This window comes from Bactrocera latifrons, unplaced genomic scaffold, assembly GCF_001853355.1.
Source record: "Bactrocera latifrons isolate USDA-ARS-PBARC rearing strain unplaced genomic scaffold, ASM185335v1 scaffold_30, whole genome shotgun sequence".
Lineage (NCBI taxonomy): Eukaryota > Metazoa > Arthropoda > Insecta > Diptera > Tephritidae > Bactrocera > Bactrocera latifrons.
The window spans coordinates 1-18,378 of record NW_017536630.1 but is presented as its reverse complement, the minus strand read 5'-3'; the positions used below and the strand labels follow the sequence as shown (position 1 = coordinate 18,378).

The window sequence follows — 18,378 nt, the reverse complement described above, 5'->3', positions numbered from 1 at the left end:
ACATTCTATAGTCAGATACGAAACAGTACACATMGTACGAATATACTATACAGGAAGATCGTAGTGAGTACATATAGTTAGAAGTATTCTTTAACTTTTGTTTACGTATTGSTTTATTGAGACTACAACTAGAATTTCAACGAAATATGTATTTTCTACACTTTCAAAAAATAAGATTACTGCTATCGGTCGATTCGCCCATGAATTAGTAATGTAAATCCTTGGATTACAAAAAAATGTGTTTGCCTAAAATAACTATTTTCAAAGTTCTTCAAATCACCTAGTAATACTCTCTAAACTTTGACAATATTCAGCCAGAAACCATGAGCAAATACTAAACTCTTCCATTCCTTATTTCTCACCATTAAAGTCATTTATCAACAACTGTTGCAACCATAGAGACGCTGAAAGAATAAAGAATGGAAAATTAATGAAAAGGTTGTTTAGTTTGCATCTTCCCAGGCGACATAATTATTACCAAGAAAATTATTTCCTACTACAACTCAACATGCGCCCTTACTGACACACACCAGAGTGCAGGAAACCAACAACTCGATACCCARGAGCAGAGCAATACGACAAAAAGTGTGAGAACATCTTGACTGACTTGTTTWCATGCACTTTTCTAGTGATTCTTAAATATGTGTTTATTTGCGTTCATTATTTATTTTTTTTTTTTCGTGGGAAATATGAACTCTTACGCAATGGCACAGACAGTGCAATGGCATAGAGTCCTTTAAGGAAGCATCCATAGGAAACACAATGACTATGGAATTTAAACCTTGAAAGTGTGAATCATTCACATTGGGGCAACAAATGTGCGAAAAGAAGCTTAAAGTGGAAGAAAGAATTATAAAGCAAACGGCAAGATGGACAGCTTAGACTTTAGAAATGCAGCGCCAAATTGCAAATTTTAGGGATGAGAGCGGCGGATTGTAAGTTTATAAGCAAACATGAACAGGCAGACAAACAAGCGAAGATTTTGARAAGAAAAAACAAAAAAATATTTAAAAGCCGGCCAAATRAACACGCAGACATCTGGCAAGGCAATGGCAGGCAGACGAGCGTAAGCGCGGTGAACCGGCGGAGGATGAATACGAAATAGCTGTGTAAAAGCACAGCGCCGCATTTGTTGGCTGTTAGTTTTGCGCCTTAACACGGACGGCGGATGGGTGATTATAGAACAGCCTATGAACTGTCGAGCAGACGGACAAAGTGTAAAACAACAGCAAACAAACAAAGTAGCAGACAGKCAGACTTGCAAAAGTAAACGCTCTCCAACGCCTCCGGTGCGACGCTACACGCAAGTAGAAGCAACAACAAAGCAAAAATAGCGGCGTTAAAGGAAGTCAACGCACACACCCATACATACACACGCAACCACRTGCACACAACAAAGCAAACGTAATGCAATTCGCATGCGTTCACAGTTATCATACGCCCGGGTGTACCTTTTTTTCTGGGCTCGCACACACATACAAATATAGACATGTGTTGGCGCATGCATTACGAAGGCGTCGACCCAGCAGCATTTGATACTACTCTTGTTGTTGTTTGTTAGCTGCCTGCTCGGCTTGTTTGTCTTACATGCGAGTTGACGCTTTGACTATTTGTGCAACAGCAAGACGATTGCATTAAAAAGCAGGCAGCATGTTACACTGGCGTTGACTTGGCCTCCGACATGGATCGCTGCTGCTGATTTCTCTCTTTCTCTGTGTTTTTTTTTTTTTTTGCCCCTGCGTCAGCACACGATATGTCGGCAGCAAGGCAACGCATGTTGCCAACATTAAAATGCACTCACTCAGTCGCATCACATTTGGTGAGCGTATTCAGACAAGTGCGGCGTAAAGTGCACAGCTCCGTGTAGGGCACCGGCGTCAGCTTTACAAATACACCATTGTCAGTTAGTATTAAAAAAAAAAAAACATGCACACACACACATAATCAAATGGTGTCGGCGAACAGGAATCCAATGGTGACTGTTGTTTGCCAACGGATTTGCAACAAGATGTTTTACTTGCAACATGACGCATTCGCACTGTCCACACGTACAAATACTAGAASCTACAGAAGTTTGGCTGCGAATTGTTAACATTTGAGTGAATGTTGGCAATTTTAATGGACGGCTTCTAATACTCACAAATGCGACAGTTCAATATTTGCACAGTTCTCTTCACACCAAAGCAGCTTTCTGCACCAAATTACTTTTCAGCTACTTAAAAATATAGTAACAGCATTTTTTATGAGTACCTCTCAAATTGTTTTTTACGAACGCCGCAAGCGATAAATGCAACATAAACAATGCCAAAATTGGTAGACCGTTAAGCTTCCAGAGCAGCATCTTAAAGTGTGGGACACTTCATTACTTATTCAATTGGGCCTCCTAAACCTAATTCAGTACACTTCAGAAGAATCCAGAGATTTCTATAGTTTTAAAATATTTGTTATATGAAAATGTTCTTAACATTAAACATTATCGAGTTATCTCCAGTGAATATACGAGSTGCTTTCCAAAGTAAAGAGGACTTTTTGAATCTAGCGCCCCTGCTGGCGYCTTCTATGTCGACTGGTGCATTAGAATATGCTATCTTCATTGATTGTTCTGTGAGAATTTCATGACATTTCATGGATTGAAAGTGAAGTTATTGCGTTTTAAGTGTCAGTATGTTTGTGTTATCGATGCGAAAATGAACAAATTCGAGCAAAGAGACAACATTAAATTTTGTTTTAAAATTGGTAAAACTTTTACCGAAACGTTTCAATTGATGAACCATTAACCACCAGACATAGAGGTCGTTCAAAAGGCTTCCACCGGCATACTGGTGGCCATACTAGACACCGAGCTAAAACAGTCGTTCGACATACTTTGGACCGTGCAAAAAACTGTATTGAATCAGAAGGAACATTTTTCCTGTTTTTGGCAATATTACGATTCTTTTATATTCATATACCCTCCTCCCTCATAGTTTCCAAGATATTTCTATTTAAAATTCAAAAATTTGTAGAAGCAATGCTCGTTATTTCACTATGTTTAACTCACTTTTCACACATTTTCAATTAAATACATTTAATTACATGGTACACATTCATGATATTGCTATCATCGGCCTCAACACCCGCGCCGTTAGTTCTGCTTTCTCCAGACTGGACAAAGAAGCAAAGCAGATGGGTCTGGCAGTGAACAAGGGCAACACGAAATATCTCCTGTCATCAAACATACAGTTGTCTCTTTTGCCTTGACTCTCACGTCACTGTTGACAGTCATAGCTTTGAAGTTGTAAATAATTTCGTCTATCTTGGAACCAGCGTAAACACCACCAACAATGTCAGTATGGAACTTCAAAGCAGGATAACTCTTGCCAACAGGTGCTACTTCAATTGAGAAGCAAAGTCCTCTCTCGACGATCAAAAACCAAACTCTATAAGTCACTCATAATTCCCGTCCTGCTATATGGTGCAGAGGCTTGGACGATGWCAACAACTGAYGAGTYGACGTTGCGAGTTTTCGAGAGAAAAGTTCTGCGAAAGATTTATGGTCCTTTGCGCGTTGGCCACGGCGAATATCGCATTCGATKGAACGATGAGTTGTAAGACATATACGACGACATTGACATAGTTCAGCGAATTAAAAGACAGCGGCTACGCTGGCTGGGTCATGTTGTTCGAATGGATGAAAACAAATATTCGACGCTGGGCGGCGGGGAAGCAGAGGAAGAGGAAGACCTCCACTCCGTTGGAAGGACCAGGTGGAGAAAGAACTGGCAACGCTTGGAATATCCAATTGGCGCCACGTAGCGAAAAAAAGAAACGACTGGCGCGCTGTGTTTCCACGCCAGTAAAGAAGAAGTACACATTCAAATATTTATATCAAAAATTTACACTTATTGTGTATTTTTTGAAAATAAATATGCTTCAAAAGCAGTTTTGCACATTCAAGCTTTCAAAAGATTTCTTTGTGAAGGTGCATAACATAGTTCGACACGAAAGAACTATGAACTTCCCGGTGTTGGACCGACCAGGGGTTTTAAGCGCGGCCSAAGGCCGCCAGTGCAGAAAGTAGTTCGACACAAWAGAAGAAAGAAAGAAAGAAGTTTTTTCAAAAAACAATATGTGGCAACACTGGTATTTGTCATGTCATRTAAACAAAAATAAAATGAGAGTGAATTGCATATAAAATTGTGGAACCTTAAATACAAATGCTCCAAGTCCTAATCGAAGCGGTATTGTTCSCACAAACTTTACACTTTACATATCCCCACGTAAAAAGTCTAMCGGTGTGATATCACATGATCTTAGTGAACAATCTACGGGCCCAACATGTGAATTTGTCTGCTCAGCGAAGTGTTCTCTAAATAAATCCATTGATTGAAGCGATGTGTTGGAAGTGKCGCYGTTTTGTTGAAACCAAATGTTGCCGAGACAATTTGTAACAGAACAAGTAAGGTAGACTTAAGTTCGGTTGCAAACGAACATTTTATTCTCTTKCAAGTTGCAAACTTGCTAAGATAAAAACTGGCTAATTAATTAGCAATCAAATTGTGTATTATATTATTAAAATCATCGTCAAATGCGATATATAAGAATGTAAGGTTGTCGGCCTTTTTGTCTTTTGAACTCCGCGGCTATGTATAAAGCGCGACAGAGCTCGTATCTKACAATACTATACACATTTGAAAGGTCTTGACATAACCTATAAAACGACGCTATGCATGATTGATTTGACCTGTGACGATGAAATCATGGAAAACATCGAGTTAGACCGGTACGTGGTATCTTGTGATATCGCCCAGAAGATGGGGGTTAGTCACCAAACCATTTCAAGCCTTCTGCAGAAGGCTGGATACACAAMAAAGCTTGATGTTTGACTTGACGCAAAATAATCTTCTGGACACCTGTTCCTGTCCATGCCGAACGCCCTCGTTGGTGTTAAAGTTGAACTCGAAAGAGGCTTGTGAAAAGTCCGAATTCTTTGCAAATAAGGAGAGGAACTCTACGAGGGGTGTATTATGAAATTGCCGTCTAGATAGAAACAGATTATCGAACGAAACGGCGTATATTTGAACTAATTCCGATCACTGTAACACTTTTTATGAAGCATTGAATAAAGAACAGAAAAGCGAAAGGGAGATATTTGACAATCTTATATGTATGTATATACAAATGTGATAAAAGCTCAACCGAATCTGCTAAAATTAATATATTGAGTTGGTGTGAAAACCGTTGCCCAGAAGATCGGAATTCATTGTGTGACGAATAATATAATTTTATAACCTTAAGTAAAAGGTTATTAAGCAACGTTAACGGTGAAATACAGTGGTGCAAAAACCAAGAGTTGTCCGCCCAAATTTGCGTCCTCTTTTTATGAATATTTTCGCACAAACAACGTATAACACTCAAATAGTATTAACTTTTGATAGTTTGGGCGTACGGAAGGAATTGAGAGTGCACCGCAATCGATATCGAAGAAAACTGTGAACATAATCTACATTTTCACCTGCTTTGACGTGGCTTTTTCGGCCTCGACTCGCCTTCGTCACAATATTCGACCAGTTGGTCGTTTGTTTCTGGGTCGAAAGTCTCCAACACTCATCGCCAGTAGTAATATGGGTTTCGCTGATTCTTCTGATATTCCAACGATTTCGTTAAGATCTCTGATTATTAATCGTTGTTTCTAAAGCACTAGTTGCTTTACTTTGTTGACGTCTTGATCATAAGCTGATGTTGATGGCCGTCCTGGACATAGTGCATCGTCAACGCGTTGTCGACTCTCTTTGAATAATTTGTACGAATCAAAAACACATGCTCGCGGCAAACAGTTATCATCGAAAGCCACGTGTCGGCAKCAGAAATTTGATTCCGYATACAAAATTTAATAGAATTTGATAAATTGAATTTGAATTTGAATTTTGTGTGAAATTTGCTACCGATTTAACTGACAGTCATACCAATCTACACAAGAAATATATCGATAAATGGGTATTCGCATGAAATTTAAAAGTTTTAATATTTTCTCCCACAGTATAGCACATGGTTTGACTGATGTTTTCAGCAAAAAGTCAGCATTACGTACTATGGTCCATATATTCGGTATGTAGGGGCTTGCAGAGTTATGTTCCGGTTTTGAAAATTTTAAGACTCAACACTGAGGTATATGTGATCATATCCAGATAAGCCTTTAGTTCTCTATCCAATAACTCACTGTTCGAGATTTGACCATATTTAATCATTATTATTCGTGCACGACCTTCGTTTAACGAGCACTGATGCGCTGTGCGAAACTCCGACTCGATGAAGTGCTGCGAAAGTACAATGATCGTCCGACGTGACTGTTCCAGCGATTCGATGATTTGTTCAGGTATATAAGTGCCAGCCAGCCAATTGCKTTCGCGCGTGTATACACGAAATKGTGGTTCGCATTGTTCGAGTTGCGGCAGTAATGTATGGTTGACGAAATCTGCATCTTGGTGTGAATATGAAATAAAAGCATCGAAGGTTTTATGCTTATCGAGCTCACATTCATGAATGCAAAACCTCAATATGTTGTGGCCAAATAGCCAGACTTTTACTTCCAATTTATATATTATACATTCGTAAAATAATAATAGTTAACGCTACAGTAATCAAAGTAGCATTCAAGTGCTGATAATATTTAACATTAACGGGAGTTAGACACAATTTCTCACACTTTCTGTATGGAGTGTAACGTTCTGCAGATTATCACAGAGTAACTGATCGACAAAGCAATTGTTGCGAGGTACAGTCGCAAAACCAGGCATTTTCACTGAGATATTGATATTGTAGTTTTGTGCTGTCATTGAGGTATGTACGCAAAAAGTCATCATTTAAAGATTTTAAGCGATTGGCAATTGAGTGAGACGTATGTTCGTGATGTTATTGTGCGACACGTTGAGTTGGGATATTAGTATCGGTAATATCGATTACCGAACTCTTGAGCTGTTTGATATGTTGCGCAGCCTTGCAAGTGATGTTCAGGGCAATAACATTTGCTGGGGCGTATTACCGGTTCCCAAGCACACAGTTCATTACGTTCCAGCTGCGCGAGATCTTTCACTGCAAATCCAAGCAAATTTACATTCGCATACGACCGGTTCGCCAGTCATTTTGATTTCACGTGCACAATCTTCGGTTGTGCTGAAGGAATTTTGCAAAGCAAACAAGCTTTTAATCAAATTGTGCTCGAGGTTTATTCCAAAAGGGCACTTTATGTTCGCTGCTACAAGCCAATCCAAAGTGAATTCCCCCAAACGATTGTCACTTAAATTGACTACTGTCGAGCTAAACTTGCCACCTTCGTAATTTCTGGTTACAGCTTTTTGATATAATTAATACCATCGGCTAAAGCCAAATTTATGCCCATATAACTGTATCGAAATTTTCTCAGTATCCTTTGCGCAGTATTACCGAAGGTCTCAGTGCGCCAAATAGCTGGTAGTTTGTTCTGACTTAAATCAAGCCTAAGTTTCAACTGCCATAGCGAAGGACTTTGATCGAAGGAGTTTGTGGCGTTAAATATGTCAATAAATTGTGACTCAGATCCAGTGTTAAAAGTTGTGCAAAATTCTTGTAATCTGTCACTTCGAAATAACGGGTTTTAAGTAAAATTTACTGAAATTTGCCCTCAAGTAGAAAATTTATATTAATCTTTGTTTATTTGGAAGAATATGCTAACAGTTGTTGGAAGTTTGAAAGAAATCTGATGTAAATATTATTGAGTTCGTCGGACACATTACAATAAACATCGAAGTCGGATTCACAAGCGCTCTTCTCATCCCAGCAATCGGGGGACCAACGGGAGATTGGTTAGTGTGCGCCAACAGAAAGTTGTTGTTTACGATCAGTTGAGTTTGTATGTAGGCGAATATTAGATACATATTGCGTACTTTTAGTATATTTAAATGTATTAATTTGCTGTTATTGTTTTTATATTTCCTCCACAGTAAATCGAGCTATCAGACCAACTGACACAAAGATATGTATACTGCCATGAGTAAAATATGTTCTGTAATTTTCCTTGATATAACTCAAACATTGGCTGAGATATCCAGTAAAAAATCAACTGGAAGGTCGAAATTCTTTTATATTAGGTACATGGAGGTTCAAGGAAGTAATGATCCGATTCAACCCTATTTTGATACAMAGAATTGCTATTATCAGKAAAKGTTTCKGTCTGAATTTCAATGGYATATCTCACACATTTAACGTTACTTTCGGTCAAAAATCAATTATAGGTACTGGAATCTACATATTCGGTACGTAGGGGCTTGAACAGTTTTGTTTGGATTTGGACAATTTTTGGTCRTAAGGTGGCATACTTCAAAGGCATTATTAGTGCAACGTTTTAGCCCGTTATATTAATTATTTCCTGATTTGTGTACTAGAAAGTAAAATAATCAAATGGAATTTGAAATTGTGTTATATGGGAAGTAGGCGTGGTTGTGGTCCGATTTCGTTTATTTGCACACTGTGATAGAGTAATATGTGAAAAGTGCCATTGGATCCCGAGGTATGGGATTTCACCACAAAGTGGGCGGTACAACGCCCATCGTATAATTTTCTCCACGTCTCCYWTAACGCTTTCTCATACCATCTCGKAGGTAAAATTGAATTTGAACAGTACCGTTATATGGGGAGTAAGCGCGGTTATCCTCCGATTCTGATCAGCTGTGTTGAAGATAATAGAAACCAAATAACTTTCTGTAGTCTGAGTGAATCAGCTCGCCGGAGCACTCAGTGAATAAGCTTTACCGCTTGCATATCCATACATACCATAATAGAGAGCATAAGCCCGCCTTAGCACAATCAATGTCTTTATTTTTATCTTCCCTAATTTTCCCTATTTCTTTTCTGTGAGCATCATACCATATTGTTTCACTGAGATATTTTTTGTTTCGAACGATTTACAGTCTCTGGAATAAACTTGGTATACATTTGCATATGATTTAAATTCCGATTGAAAACACAATTTTTTTGTATACTGTCGGTAATGCGATTCTCGTTTCAGGATCATCGATTTTTTAACATGAACTTCAATACTGCTAGTTACACAAACTTTTTTTCTGTCCTTTCGCACATTTTCTGAATATCATAGAACAATCCTGAGTTGAATTTTTTGCACAATACTAGATAACTTCGCAAAAACAAAAAACTCTTATTTTTACGTTATTTTGTTTAACGATATCATGCACTTGATGATACCTTTTTTTAATTTTTTATATAACTTGGGTATTTCCGAAAGCAGAAGTTTAAAATTTTTCATAGTCAGTAATATGATGTGGCGAATCGTAACCAATAAAAACGAAAATCATTCGATGTAGTATACCGGAGTTGGGTAGTATCGACCCTAATTTAACTATTAACCATGCTAAAAAATATCCCTGTGTTTCATCCACCAATCATATGTAGTAACGTCCACCAGTTTCTCGAAAGTCCTGCTATTAGTTGCATAGGGACTAGGTCAAGTTTTCTTCCAATTTTATCTATTTTAAGCACAAGGATACTTTGTTATGAGTAAAATGCGCTCTCTCGCCTCTCATTCTGCTTTCAACATAAAGTCTTTGTATTGTATTATGTATATGAGGGCTCGGGAAAGTATTGACCCGATTTAACCCATTTTTGATGCACGGGAGTGGTTGTAGAGTTTGGTATTTGTTCGGCGAGAGAGAACTTTACTTTTCAGTAGACTACTCAGACCAAAATTGTTTGCTGGCAAACATGATTATGCGTTGGATTTCGAGGCTGATATTTTTGTTGGTGTTGATGCTGGTTCTAAGATAACCGAAGTTATATACGAACTCAAAAAATTATGGCTCACAATAGGTTCACACAGACGTTCGGGTGTTAACAAAATATTTTCTTAAGTGCAAATGAAATCAAACCATGGATTACTATTATGCTATATTACACCATATTTCCTAAATTTACTTATTATTTATTACTTATTTTGAATTACTATATATCATTTTAAGGGAATCTACTTTTTTTATTGTGAAAAAAGAATAAAAAAGGAATTTGTTGTGTTGATAAAATATTGCTTTATCAAAGAAAAAATACTGTTGAAGCAAAAACTTGACTTGATGACACTGCCCCAAGAAAATCAACCACCTAAGATTGGTATGCTAAGCTTAGACGTGGTGAAATGAGTTKTTACCGATGAAAACATCAAAATTTTGAATGACCGTAAAGTGAAGTTAATCGAGATAGCACTCTAAAGATAACAACTAAACTAAACTTGTACATCATACCATTCACAGACCTTTGGTTATGAGAAAGCTCTGTGCAAAGTGGGTGCCGCGCGAGCTCACTTTTGACCGAAAACAACGACGAGTTGATGATTCAGAGCAGTGTTTTCAGATATTTAATAAACCCGAGTTTTTGGGTCGATATGTAACAATGAATAAAGCAAGGTCCTATAATTTCATTCCGAAGTCCAATCAATAATGCACACGATGAACCAAAGCAAAAAAAAACTTTTAAAACAGTAACCTCTCCAGGGTCTTACAGCAAGTATTGTTTTCACTGGAGTAAAATTCCTAAAATAGTTAAATCAATAACCCTTCTAGAAAAAATTTAATGTAGTCAGTCAGCTGAGAAACAATTATATAAAGTTAGCTTTTCATGTGTGGATTTTTACTTGATATAAAGCCAGCAATCACTGCATAATTACTCGAGCAGATATTTTACAACACCCTAACATGTGAGGAGTGGTGCGTAATTGGTGTTAGGGCTTTTAACGCTTTTAACAAACCTATATATAACAAATTCCTTCTTTTTTTGTTCAATCTCTTATTCGACAATAAAATACAAACTTATTTCATGTACTCTCATTATCAAATATTTGATAAAAATGTTAAATGAAAACTAGATTAAAAGTTTATGAAATATTTGATAAAAATGTTAAATGAAAACTAGATTAAAAGTTTATGATTTCAAATTTGTGTATGATATTTCCATATTTGGAAACTTGTATACTTTACTATCTATTAGAAACTCAAAATATTTTGATTTTATCTGGTTACTAACATTCTAAATTCTTTTTTTCTTACAGCGCATTATGGACTCCGCAGAGCAGGCCGCTCTCTCCGAATTGGAATCACAGAACTCTCACAGTACTTCCGCGACGGTAAATAATCAACACTACGATGCCCGTCGCATCAACGAGTACAATTCGGATGGTAAATTGGCGGATGGTGCGCGGCATATGGACATACGTTTTATGCGTCGTTTCGAGCGATTACCCGTCAACCTCAGTCTGAGTTCCATTCTAGTGCCGAACTCTGTCTCGCTTGACGAGCCTGATGTAAAGTCAGCACTTCAGTGGAGCGCACATCTCGATCCACTCTTTCAAAACAATCTTGAACGCGATCCAGCGCTCTCTTGGCAGTATTTCGGCTCATCAACTGGCTTCCTACGTCGTTTTCCTGGCACTGCATGGCCACCCGAGGGTTCGAAGGGCAGCAAACAAATACACGACTTTCGCGCACAAAACTGGTTCGTGCAAGCCGCATCGTCACCAAAAGATATTGTAAGTTTTTGTGTTTGTTTGAAATGCTAGATTTAACCGATTTTCTTTTGATGGAATACAGATGATATTATTGGATTCCTCGTCGAGCATGTCGGACAAATCTTTCGAACTCGCTATGGCTACAGCTTTTAACATACTTGACACGCTGGGCGAAAACGATTTCGTCAACTTGATTACATTTGCGGAGGATGTCAAAACGCCGGTACCGTGCTTTAAGGATCGCATGGTACGCGCCACCCCAGACAATATACAGGAAATCAAATCCGCAGTAAAAGCAATTAAACTCGAAAATACTGCCAATTTCACAGCTGGTCTGGAGTATGCGTTCAGCTTGCTTCACAAGGTTGGTTCTTTATCTTTACTAAATATTTTCCAAACATGCTTAATCGTCTTGATTTTGTTTACCTGTAATTTTAGTACAATCAATCCGGCGAAGGCAGTCAATGTAATCAAGCCATTATGCTCATTACCGAGAGTACTTCGGAGACGCATAGCGACATAATCAAGCAATACAATTGGCCTCACATGCCCGTACGAATATTCACCTACCTTATCGGTTCCGACTCGAGTAGTCGCAGCAATTTGCATGAAATGGCCTGCTCCAATAAAGGTTTCTTTGTACAAATCAACGATATGGATGAGGCACGCAAAAAGGTTATCGACTATGCGCTGGTTATGGCACGTCCAATGATAATGTATCAGGCTGATCATCCAGTGCACTGGAGTCCAGTCTTTGTTGCCGGCAAGACTGGTGGTTTGGCGCGTGACTCTGACTACCAGCGCAGGCTGGTGACGACAGTTTCAACTCCGGTCTTCGATAGACGAAACCATTCGGTGCGTGTGGCAAATTTACTCGGTGTTGTTGGCACCGATGTGCCCATCGAGGAGATACGTAAGATGATACCGCAACATAAATTGGGACCGAATGGATATTCGTTTATCGTTGATAATAATGGACGTGTACTGTATCATCCAGATTTGCGTCCATTGAGTGATGGTAATCAATATATTGACCAATTGCGGCCGCGGTACACGTCAGTCGACGTAACGGAGTTGGAACTGCCGGAAACCGAAGTGGGCAACGAGCATGAAATTGTCGAAATGAATAAGAATCTCTTATATGACGTGAGTGGAGACTGAATGTAATTTTGAAACAGTCTTGTAGTTTATCAAATACCGTTTTTTTAACAGATGCGCAACGATATGCTCATGCCCAAGGAGGGTGAAACCGAATTCACGGTATTCAATCACTTTGACGAAATGAAAAGGGTAACTGCGCGTACACAAAGGTAGGCTCCAGTACCCGCAAAGTATCTGATAAGTCAATGCGTGATATTTCAATAATATTTTCATCGATTTCAGGTATTTTTATGGACCTATCGAAGATACGCCCTTTACCTTAGCTGTTGTACTCCCTGAAAAATATGGCAGCCACGAATTGGTCTCCCAACAGGAAATAAGGCACTCGCGCAGAAATGGTACGGCAAATATTCTACCTCAGTTTAACCTTATATTTCCACTCACGGAATTTTCTTACCCTACAGTGACCGAGTACTTTAAGGGAGACAGTTGGCGCGTACATCCCGATTGGGTGTACTGTGAGTACAATAGTGTTAGCGATTTAGAGAAGGAGCGTGAAAGCTCTGGCGAATATCTCTCAGCCTCACGTGAACAAGAATTAAGTTTTGGCTCACCGGAAGAGCAGGTCTTACATTTCTTGGGACGTGCAGGACGGCCAGGCTGGAAGTGGATGTCGGTAAGCAATACTTCGAAATAGAATAGAAATTTTAGAAGCCAGACATTTAATATTATCTGCTAAAATAGTTATGCACAAAAAAATAAATATTTGACGAACAGTTTCAATTAACTTTAGCCATTTTTTTTTCTCACAGGTGCGACCAAAACCACCACAACCACACCATGCCATGCACGGCGTGACACCTGTCGGCCACTTTGCTCAGCATCTAAATAACGTGCAAGGTTCTCGCAAAGCCGAACCCTATTATTGCGATCGAACCTTGGTACAGAGTTTAGTGCGTGATGCTATGGTAACCGATGGTCTGGATCGTAATTCAACTGGAACGTCCAATGGAAAGGAGGATAAACAGTATGTGCCAAACAACACTTGCTGCATAAGGATGCATGCATTTATTCTTTTCTTTTCTTTTAAATTTGGATGTCCTATTTTGATTTGACTCTGCACAATGAGAAGAGGTACAACAAATTCAGGTTGCAACTCTAAATCAGTTCAATGAAGAATTTATAAGTCTACAAGAATAATGAGTATCGATCTATGCTGTAGTGTGTAAAGAAGATAGATATAGCTTTTGAAAATACTTTTAGATTCGTAAACGAAAAATGATAGCGGATGAGGAAAACTTTCTCACAACTTTTCTTTTAAAACCGATTATTTATTTGACGGCAGCTTCAAACTGATAGGGTTCTTTTAATACGAAATGGATTGTCTTTTTCGACAAAAAAGTAGTTTTATAATTTTCGTCAAAGGAAGTTACCACCCAATTGGTTTTTCCCAAGTTCAGCGTGAACGTGGTCTTTTCTCACGTATTTTCCATGGTAGTTGTTTTCATAAAAGAAGGAGAAGAGTCGCGGTTTACATGCTCCAAGCGTTCTTTAATATCATTGTGCGATATCTCTTCCAAAAGAGAGTCGAATATTTTCCTTTTTTTTCATTTCCTAAAACTAAGAATATGCCCCAGTCGGGGTCATAGTCTACGAGAAGAAGAAAATTTCTCTTGCAAATATTGGGACCTCTCACAGAGAAGCTACAGGGCGTTCAAGAAATAACGTTTTCGTTTTTCAAAAGGTGGGTAGTGTTTATTGGGAAATATGTTGTAAGAAATATGAAAATGTGCAGAAAATACATTTTTTTTTTTTATTATAGCTGACGTTTATTCAATACTTTCTCCAATTTACCGTGTTGTCTATTATAACCTTACATCCTTGATGGCAATTCGCAACTAAATTTTCCACATTTTTCACAAAAAACGACCTCCAGGTATCTTGATATTTGGGCTTTTATGAATGGTCAAACATTTTCTAATGGATCGGAGTCTGGTAATGTGATGGCCAATCTAAAGTAGCAATATGGTTTTCATGTACATCATTGAGTGTAGAGTCTGATTGTATGTTTCGGAACATTATCTTCTTGCATTATTCAATCATGGTTATCCCTATCATTGATTTTCTATGATGCACTTCAAAATCCCAAATTCATGAATATAGAAGCATGCAAAAACATTCACCCTTTTGTGGTGCGTAACACTTTTCTGAATAAATGGCTGTCACATTCTTATGTTCTCCTTTCAAATAAACGTTTTTAGCTTCTCTCAGACTAAACAGTGGCTTCTTCTCAAAAAGTAGAATAAAAGGTTTGTCTTTATTCTCAGATGTTCCTTTCCTATTTTCAGCTTGTCATCCACGTTTCTAGATCTACCACCTTCACACAAATGTACAATTGGTATTTAAATATCTTGTACTCTTAGTCCACTGGGACCTTCAGGATGCTTGGTTAGGAAGCCTGTTTAAGGGGTTATGTGGGTCTCAGTGGTATAAGAAAGGTAGTTTTACAATTTTTTTTTTTAATAGGAACATATATATTTCAAAAATATAATATGACATATGAAAGGTACATATTTGAGCAATGTCTCCTGAAATTTTATTTAAAAATTTTGAAAATTCAGCCGTTGAGAAGTCATCTCCTTTGGTGTTTCACAAAATACGTGCTCTCGCCATGGACAACATAACTTATTGCTRGAATAAATGGAAACAGTTTTCCTCGAGTTAATTGTGGAAAGGAACGTTATTTTTTGAACGCTTCGAAAATTCTTATCGGACAATACTCGTTGGCTAGGTGCCCAAAGATCTTTTCTTCTATTCAGGAAAATATAGTTCAAATTCTGCTCAATAGCCTTCAGTCGCTTTGTAGAATTATAAAACCTTTTCGAACCTTATCAACCTTAGCTAACTATTTAGCTCAACTCAACTTCACAACTCAAATAAACAACTTCCATTCGTGCAGAGTATTTACAATATTCTTTTACGTAATATTATTTGATTTCATTTGATTAAAAGCACCCTTTCCAGCACAAACAAGAATTCTATAATTATCATTTAAAAATTTTTATTAATTGAAAATTATTAATTTTAAAGCAAAAACTTTATGCACTAAAGCACAAATTTCTTTTATATTTGTATTCCTACTCTTTTTTACTTTCTTGCAATTTGTTTTGGTTACTATCTTAATGGTCTACATATATTTCTTATATAAATAATCACTTAATGGATATACGCGTTGGTTGTAATGCAAATAAAATTACAAATGCAATAATTTCTACTCATCTATGCCATTTATACATAATATATATTTTATAAACAAACAAAAATATCAAAAACAAATATCTAGTCCAATAGCCACTTTAATGGCAATTTTAAAAAGGTAAATTACTCTCGTACCGAATAAATTTTATCGCTACGCTGCTTTCGAAAATGATGTTAATGTAAGCTAATGCTGCCTAGAGACGTGTTGGATATTGTAAGCTACATATTATATTTACGCTAGTTCCGACGGAAATTGTTACATTAGACAAGCTTTTCTAAGCTTTTAAATATGAAAGCTACTCCCACAAGTATGAAAGCTTTCGTGGACTACCCAAATATACTTAGATCTACGACTTATTTTAGCTGCTGTTAACTTACTTTGTTATATAATATGCCTATGTTAATATGAGTGCTTGAAAATTATTTCTTTTTTACTCCAATGCTATTTTGCCTTTGAATTCGGACAGTTCTATCCGTTTATTATTGATAAATATTATTGCACCGATTTTTTGTGCATAACAATTATTAAAACGTGATTACAGCGGATTTGTTGGAAACAGTAAAGCCATTAAGCTGCCGGTCTTCGTATATTTATAATCCTCCTACGAACTCAGCATTCGATTGTCAGCAACCACCACTTTTGCGGTGTCGAAAACTCTCCGGCCCTGGGTGGAACGTAGGCCTATTGAACTACTTAAGTACTTGCTCTTAGGAAAGCTCAAATGCCCACAATGATACCGATCATTTAACTGGACACTATCTTATTGGTACTTAATGGCTTATTAGCATATGTGCTGGTTTTTTAATACCTATGAGCTCTGCACATCAAAATCGGCAATAGTCTCTAGCTGTCCAAATGGAACTGTTCGTGGTCTCACAATAATAACCTAATCTAAGCTAACCAACGGTTGTTAAAATTCATTATATACCGAATCTTCTCTTTGAGCCTTTTGCTTCTTCTAATTTTATTTAACTGTTGATCACTAGAGATCTGATCTGCTGTTGTAAGAATAGGAACGTCATCGAAAAGTAATATATTTTCTAACTGCTTATTATACTATTTGTACTTTACAAGTAGCTTATGTGAGACCCTTGAAGCCAGGGGTCCACTCCTGTCAGATAATTTGATTCACACCTGTCAGATAACTTTAACCACTAGGCACTTTAAAAATTGTAAACCTCGTATCGTTAATATATGCTTTAGCTCTCACAAAGGACCGACATCGGTATTCGCATTTAGTAGCTGGAGTTAGAAAGAAAGTGAAATAAGCACCTAACCATTGTAAAATTTGCAGCTTGAGCTTAATATTTTGAAAAACACACATCTCCAATTCCTTTAGTAAGTCAACTCTTAAATATAATTTCAGACAAGGCTATCAAAAGTTTTTGGTTGCAACATCTTTTGTGGCCACACGTTCGGGTCTGCTACGTTGGATTGATCATATCAAAAGACCTGAAGACTCACCTGATCCGTAAGCTCTTAAGCCATAAAACTAAATTYACAACGAATATTGAAATTTTTRTTTCTTTGTAGCCACTTTAGTGAAGATAACGCACGTGCCATGGATATGCCGTGGTACAAACGCGCCGTGGACCAGCATACCGTCGAACAAGATAGCTTTGTCTACAGTGTACCCTTTGCCAATGGTTATGCACCCAAACTAAATACGACGCTTGTAACCGCATCGCATGCTATATTTGTCGAACATCGTGGCCACAAAGCAATAGCCGCRGTAGTGGGACTACAGTTCCAGTTGGACTCGTTGGCGAAACATTTCATAAACATAACCTCAACCGTAAGTAACGCAATTGTGCTTTAAATTATAACAAAATACCGTGGTTATTACTCTCTCTCCAGTGCACCGGCATGACAGGCTGTCGCCGCACATGCGCTTCCGACGATCTTGATTGCTATGTTTTGGACAACAACGGCTTTGTCATCATTTCGGAACAGAGTGAACAATCAGGCAAGTTTTTCGGTCAAATCGATGGTACCATTATGGATTCCTTGGTACAGGATCGCATTTATAAACGTGTCACGGTCAATGACTACCAGGGCGTTTGCTCCGACTCTGACAATCCGTATACGGCTGCAAGCACTTCCCTACAGCCACATCGTGTCTCCACTTTTCTAATGAAATATTTGGTGTCGTTGAGTGCCACTTGGTTATCGCTATTGCCAGCACCTCTAAATGCATGGCCACAAGATGATTATACCTATAATGAAGATGTCTTTGAAGAACCCACATATACAGACGAATACGAACCWTTCGAGGACTACAATGCACAGATCGATGAAGAAATGGATGAATTYTTCACAACCGCTGATGTGGTAAGTGAAATATCTGGGGTAAATTAAAGAACCTTGATTAAAAAGAAAATGAAAATGAATGGAAGTGACAATTATATTTGTATGAGGAAAATTATATTAAGATTGCGACGAAGTTTGTAAAACCTAACGTCGGGATAAGTTTATATTATATATGTTATATGTTATA

General features: G+C 37.8%; 1 protein-coding gene across 1 annotated transcript in view; it reads left to right on the top strand.

The window, feature by feature from the left end:
- Positions 1 to 18,212, top strand: part of LOC108970512 (voltage-dependent calcium channel subunit alpha-2/delta-3-like) — a gene marked incomplete at its 3' end in the record, with an annotated part of 91,888 nt that extends 73,676 nt beyond the window's left edge. Inside the window, exons 4-13 of the mRNA XM_018935954.1 lie at positions 11,066 to 11,542; positions 11,604 to 11,885; positions 11,960 to 12,667; positions 12,734 to 12,831; positions 12,905 to 13,020; positions 13,087 to 13,298; positions 13,435 to 13,649; positions 17,248 to 17,352; positions 17,415 to 17,676; positions 17,739 to 18,212. Of these exons, the coding sequence (XP_018791499.1) occupies positions 11,066 to 11,542; positions 11,604 to 11,885; positions 11,960 to 12,667; positions 12,734 to 12,831; positions 12,905 to 13,020; positions 13,087 to 13,298; positions 13,435 to 13,649; positions 17,248 to 17,352; positions 17,415 to 17,676; positions 17,739 to 18,212 (2,949 nt within the window). The remainder of the gene's footprint in view (positions 1 to 11,065; positions 11,543 to 11,603; positions 11,886 to 11,959; positions 12,668 to 12,733; positions 12,832 to 12,904; positions 13,021 to 13,086; positions 13,299 to 13,434; positions 13,650 to 17,247; positions 17,353 to 17,414; positions 17,677 to 17,738) is intronic.
- Positions 18,213 to 18,378: the final 166 nt, after the last annotated feature.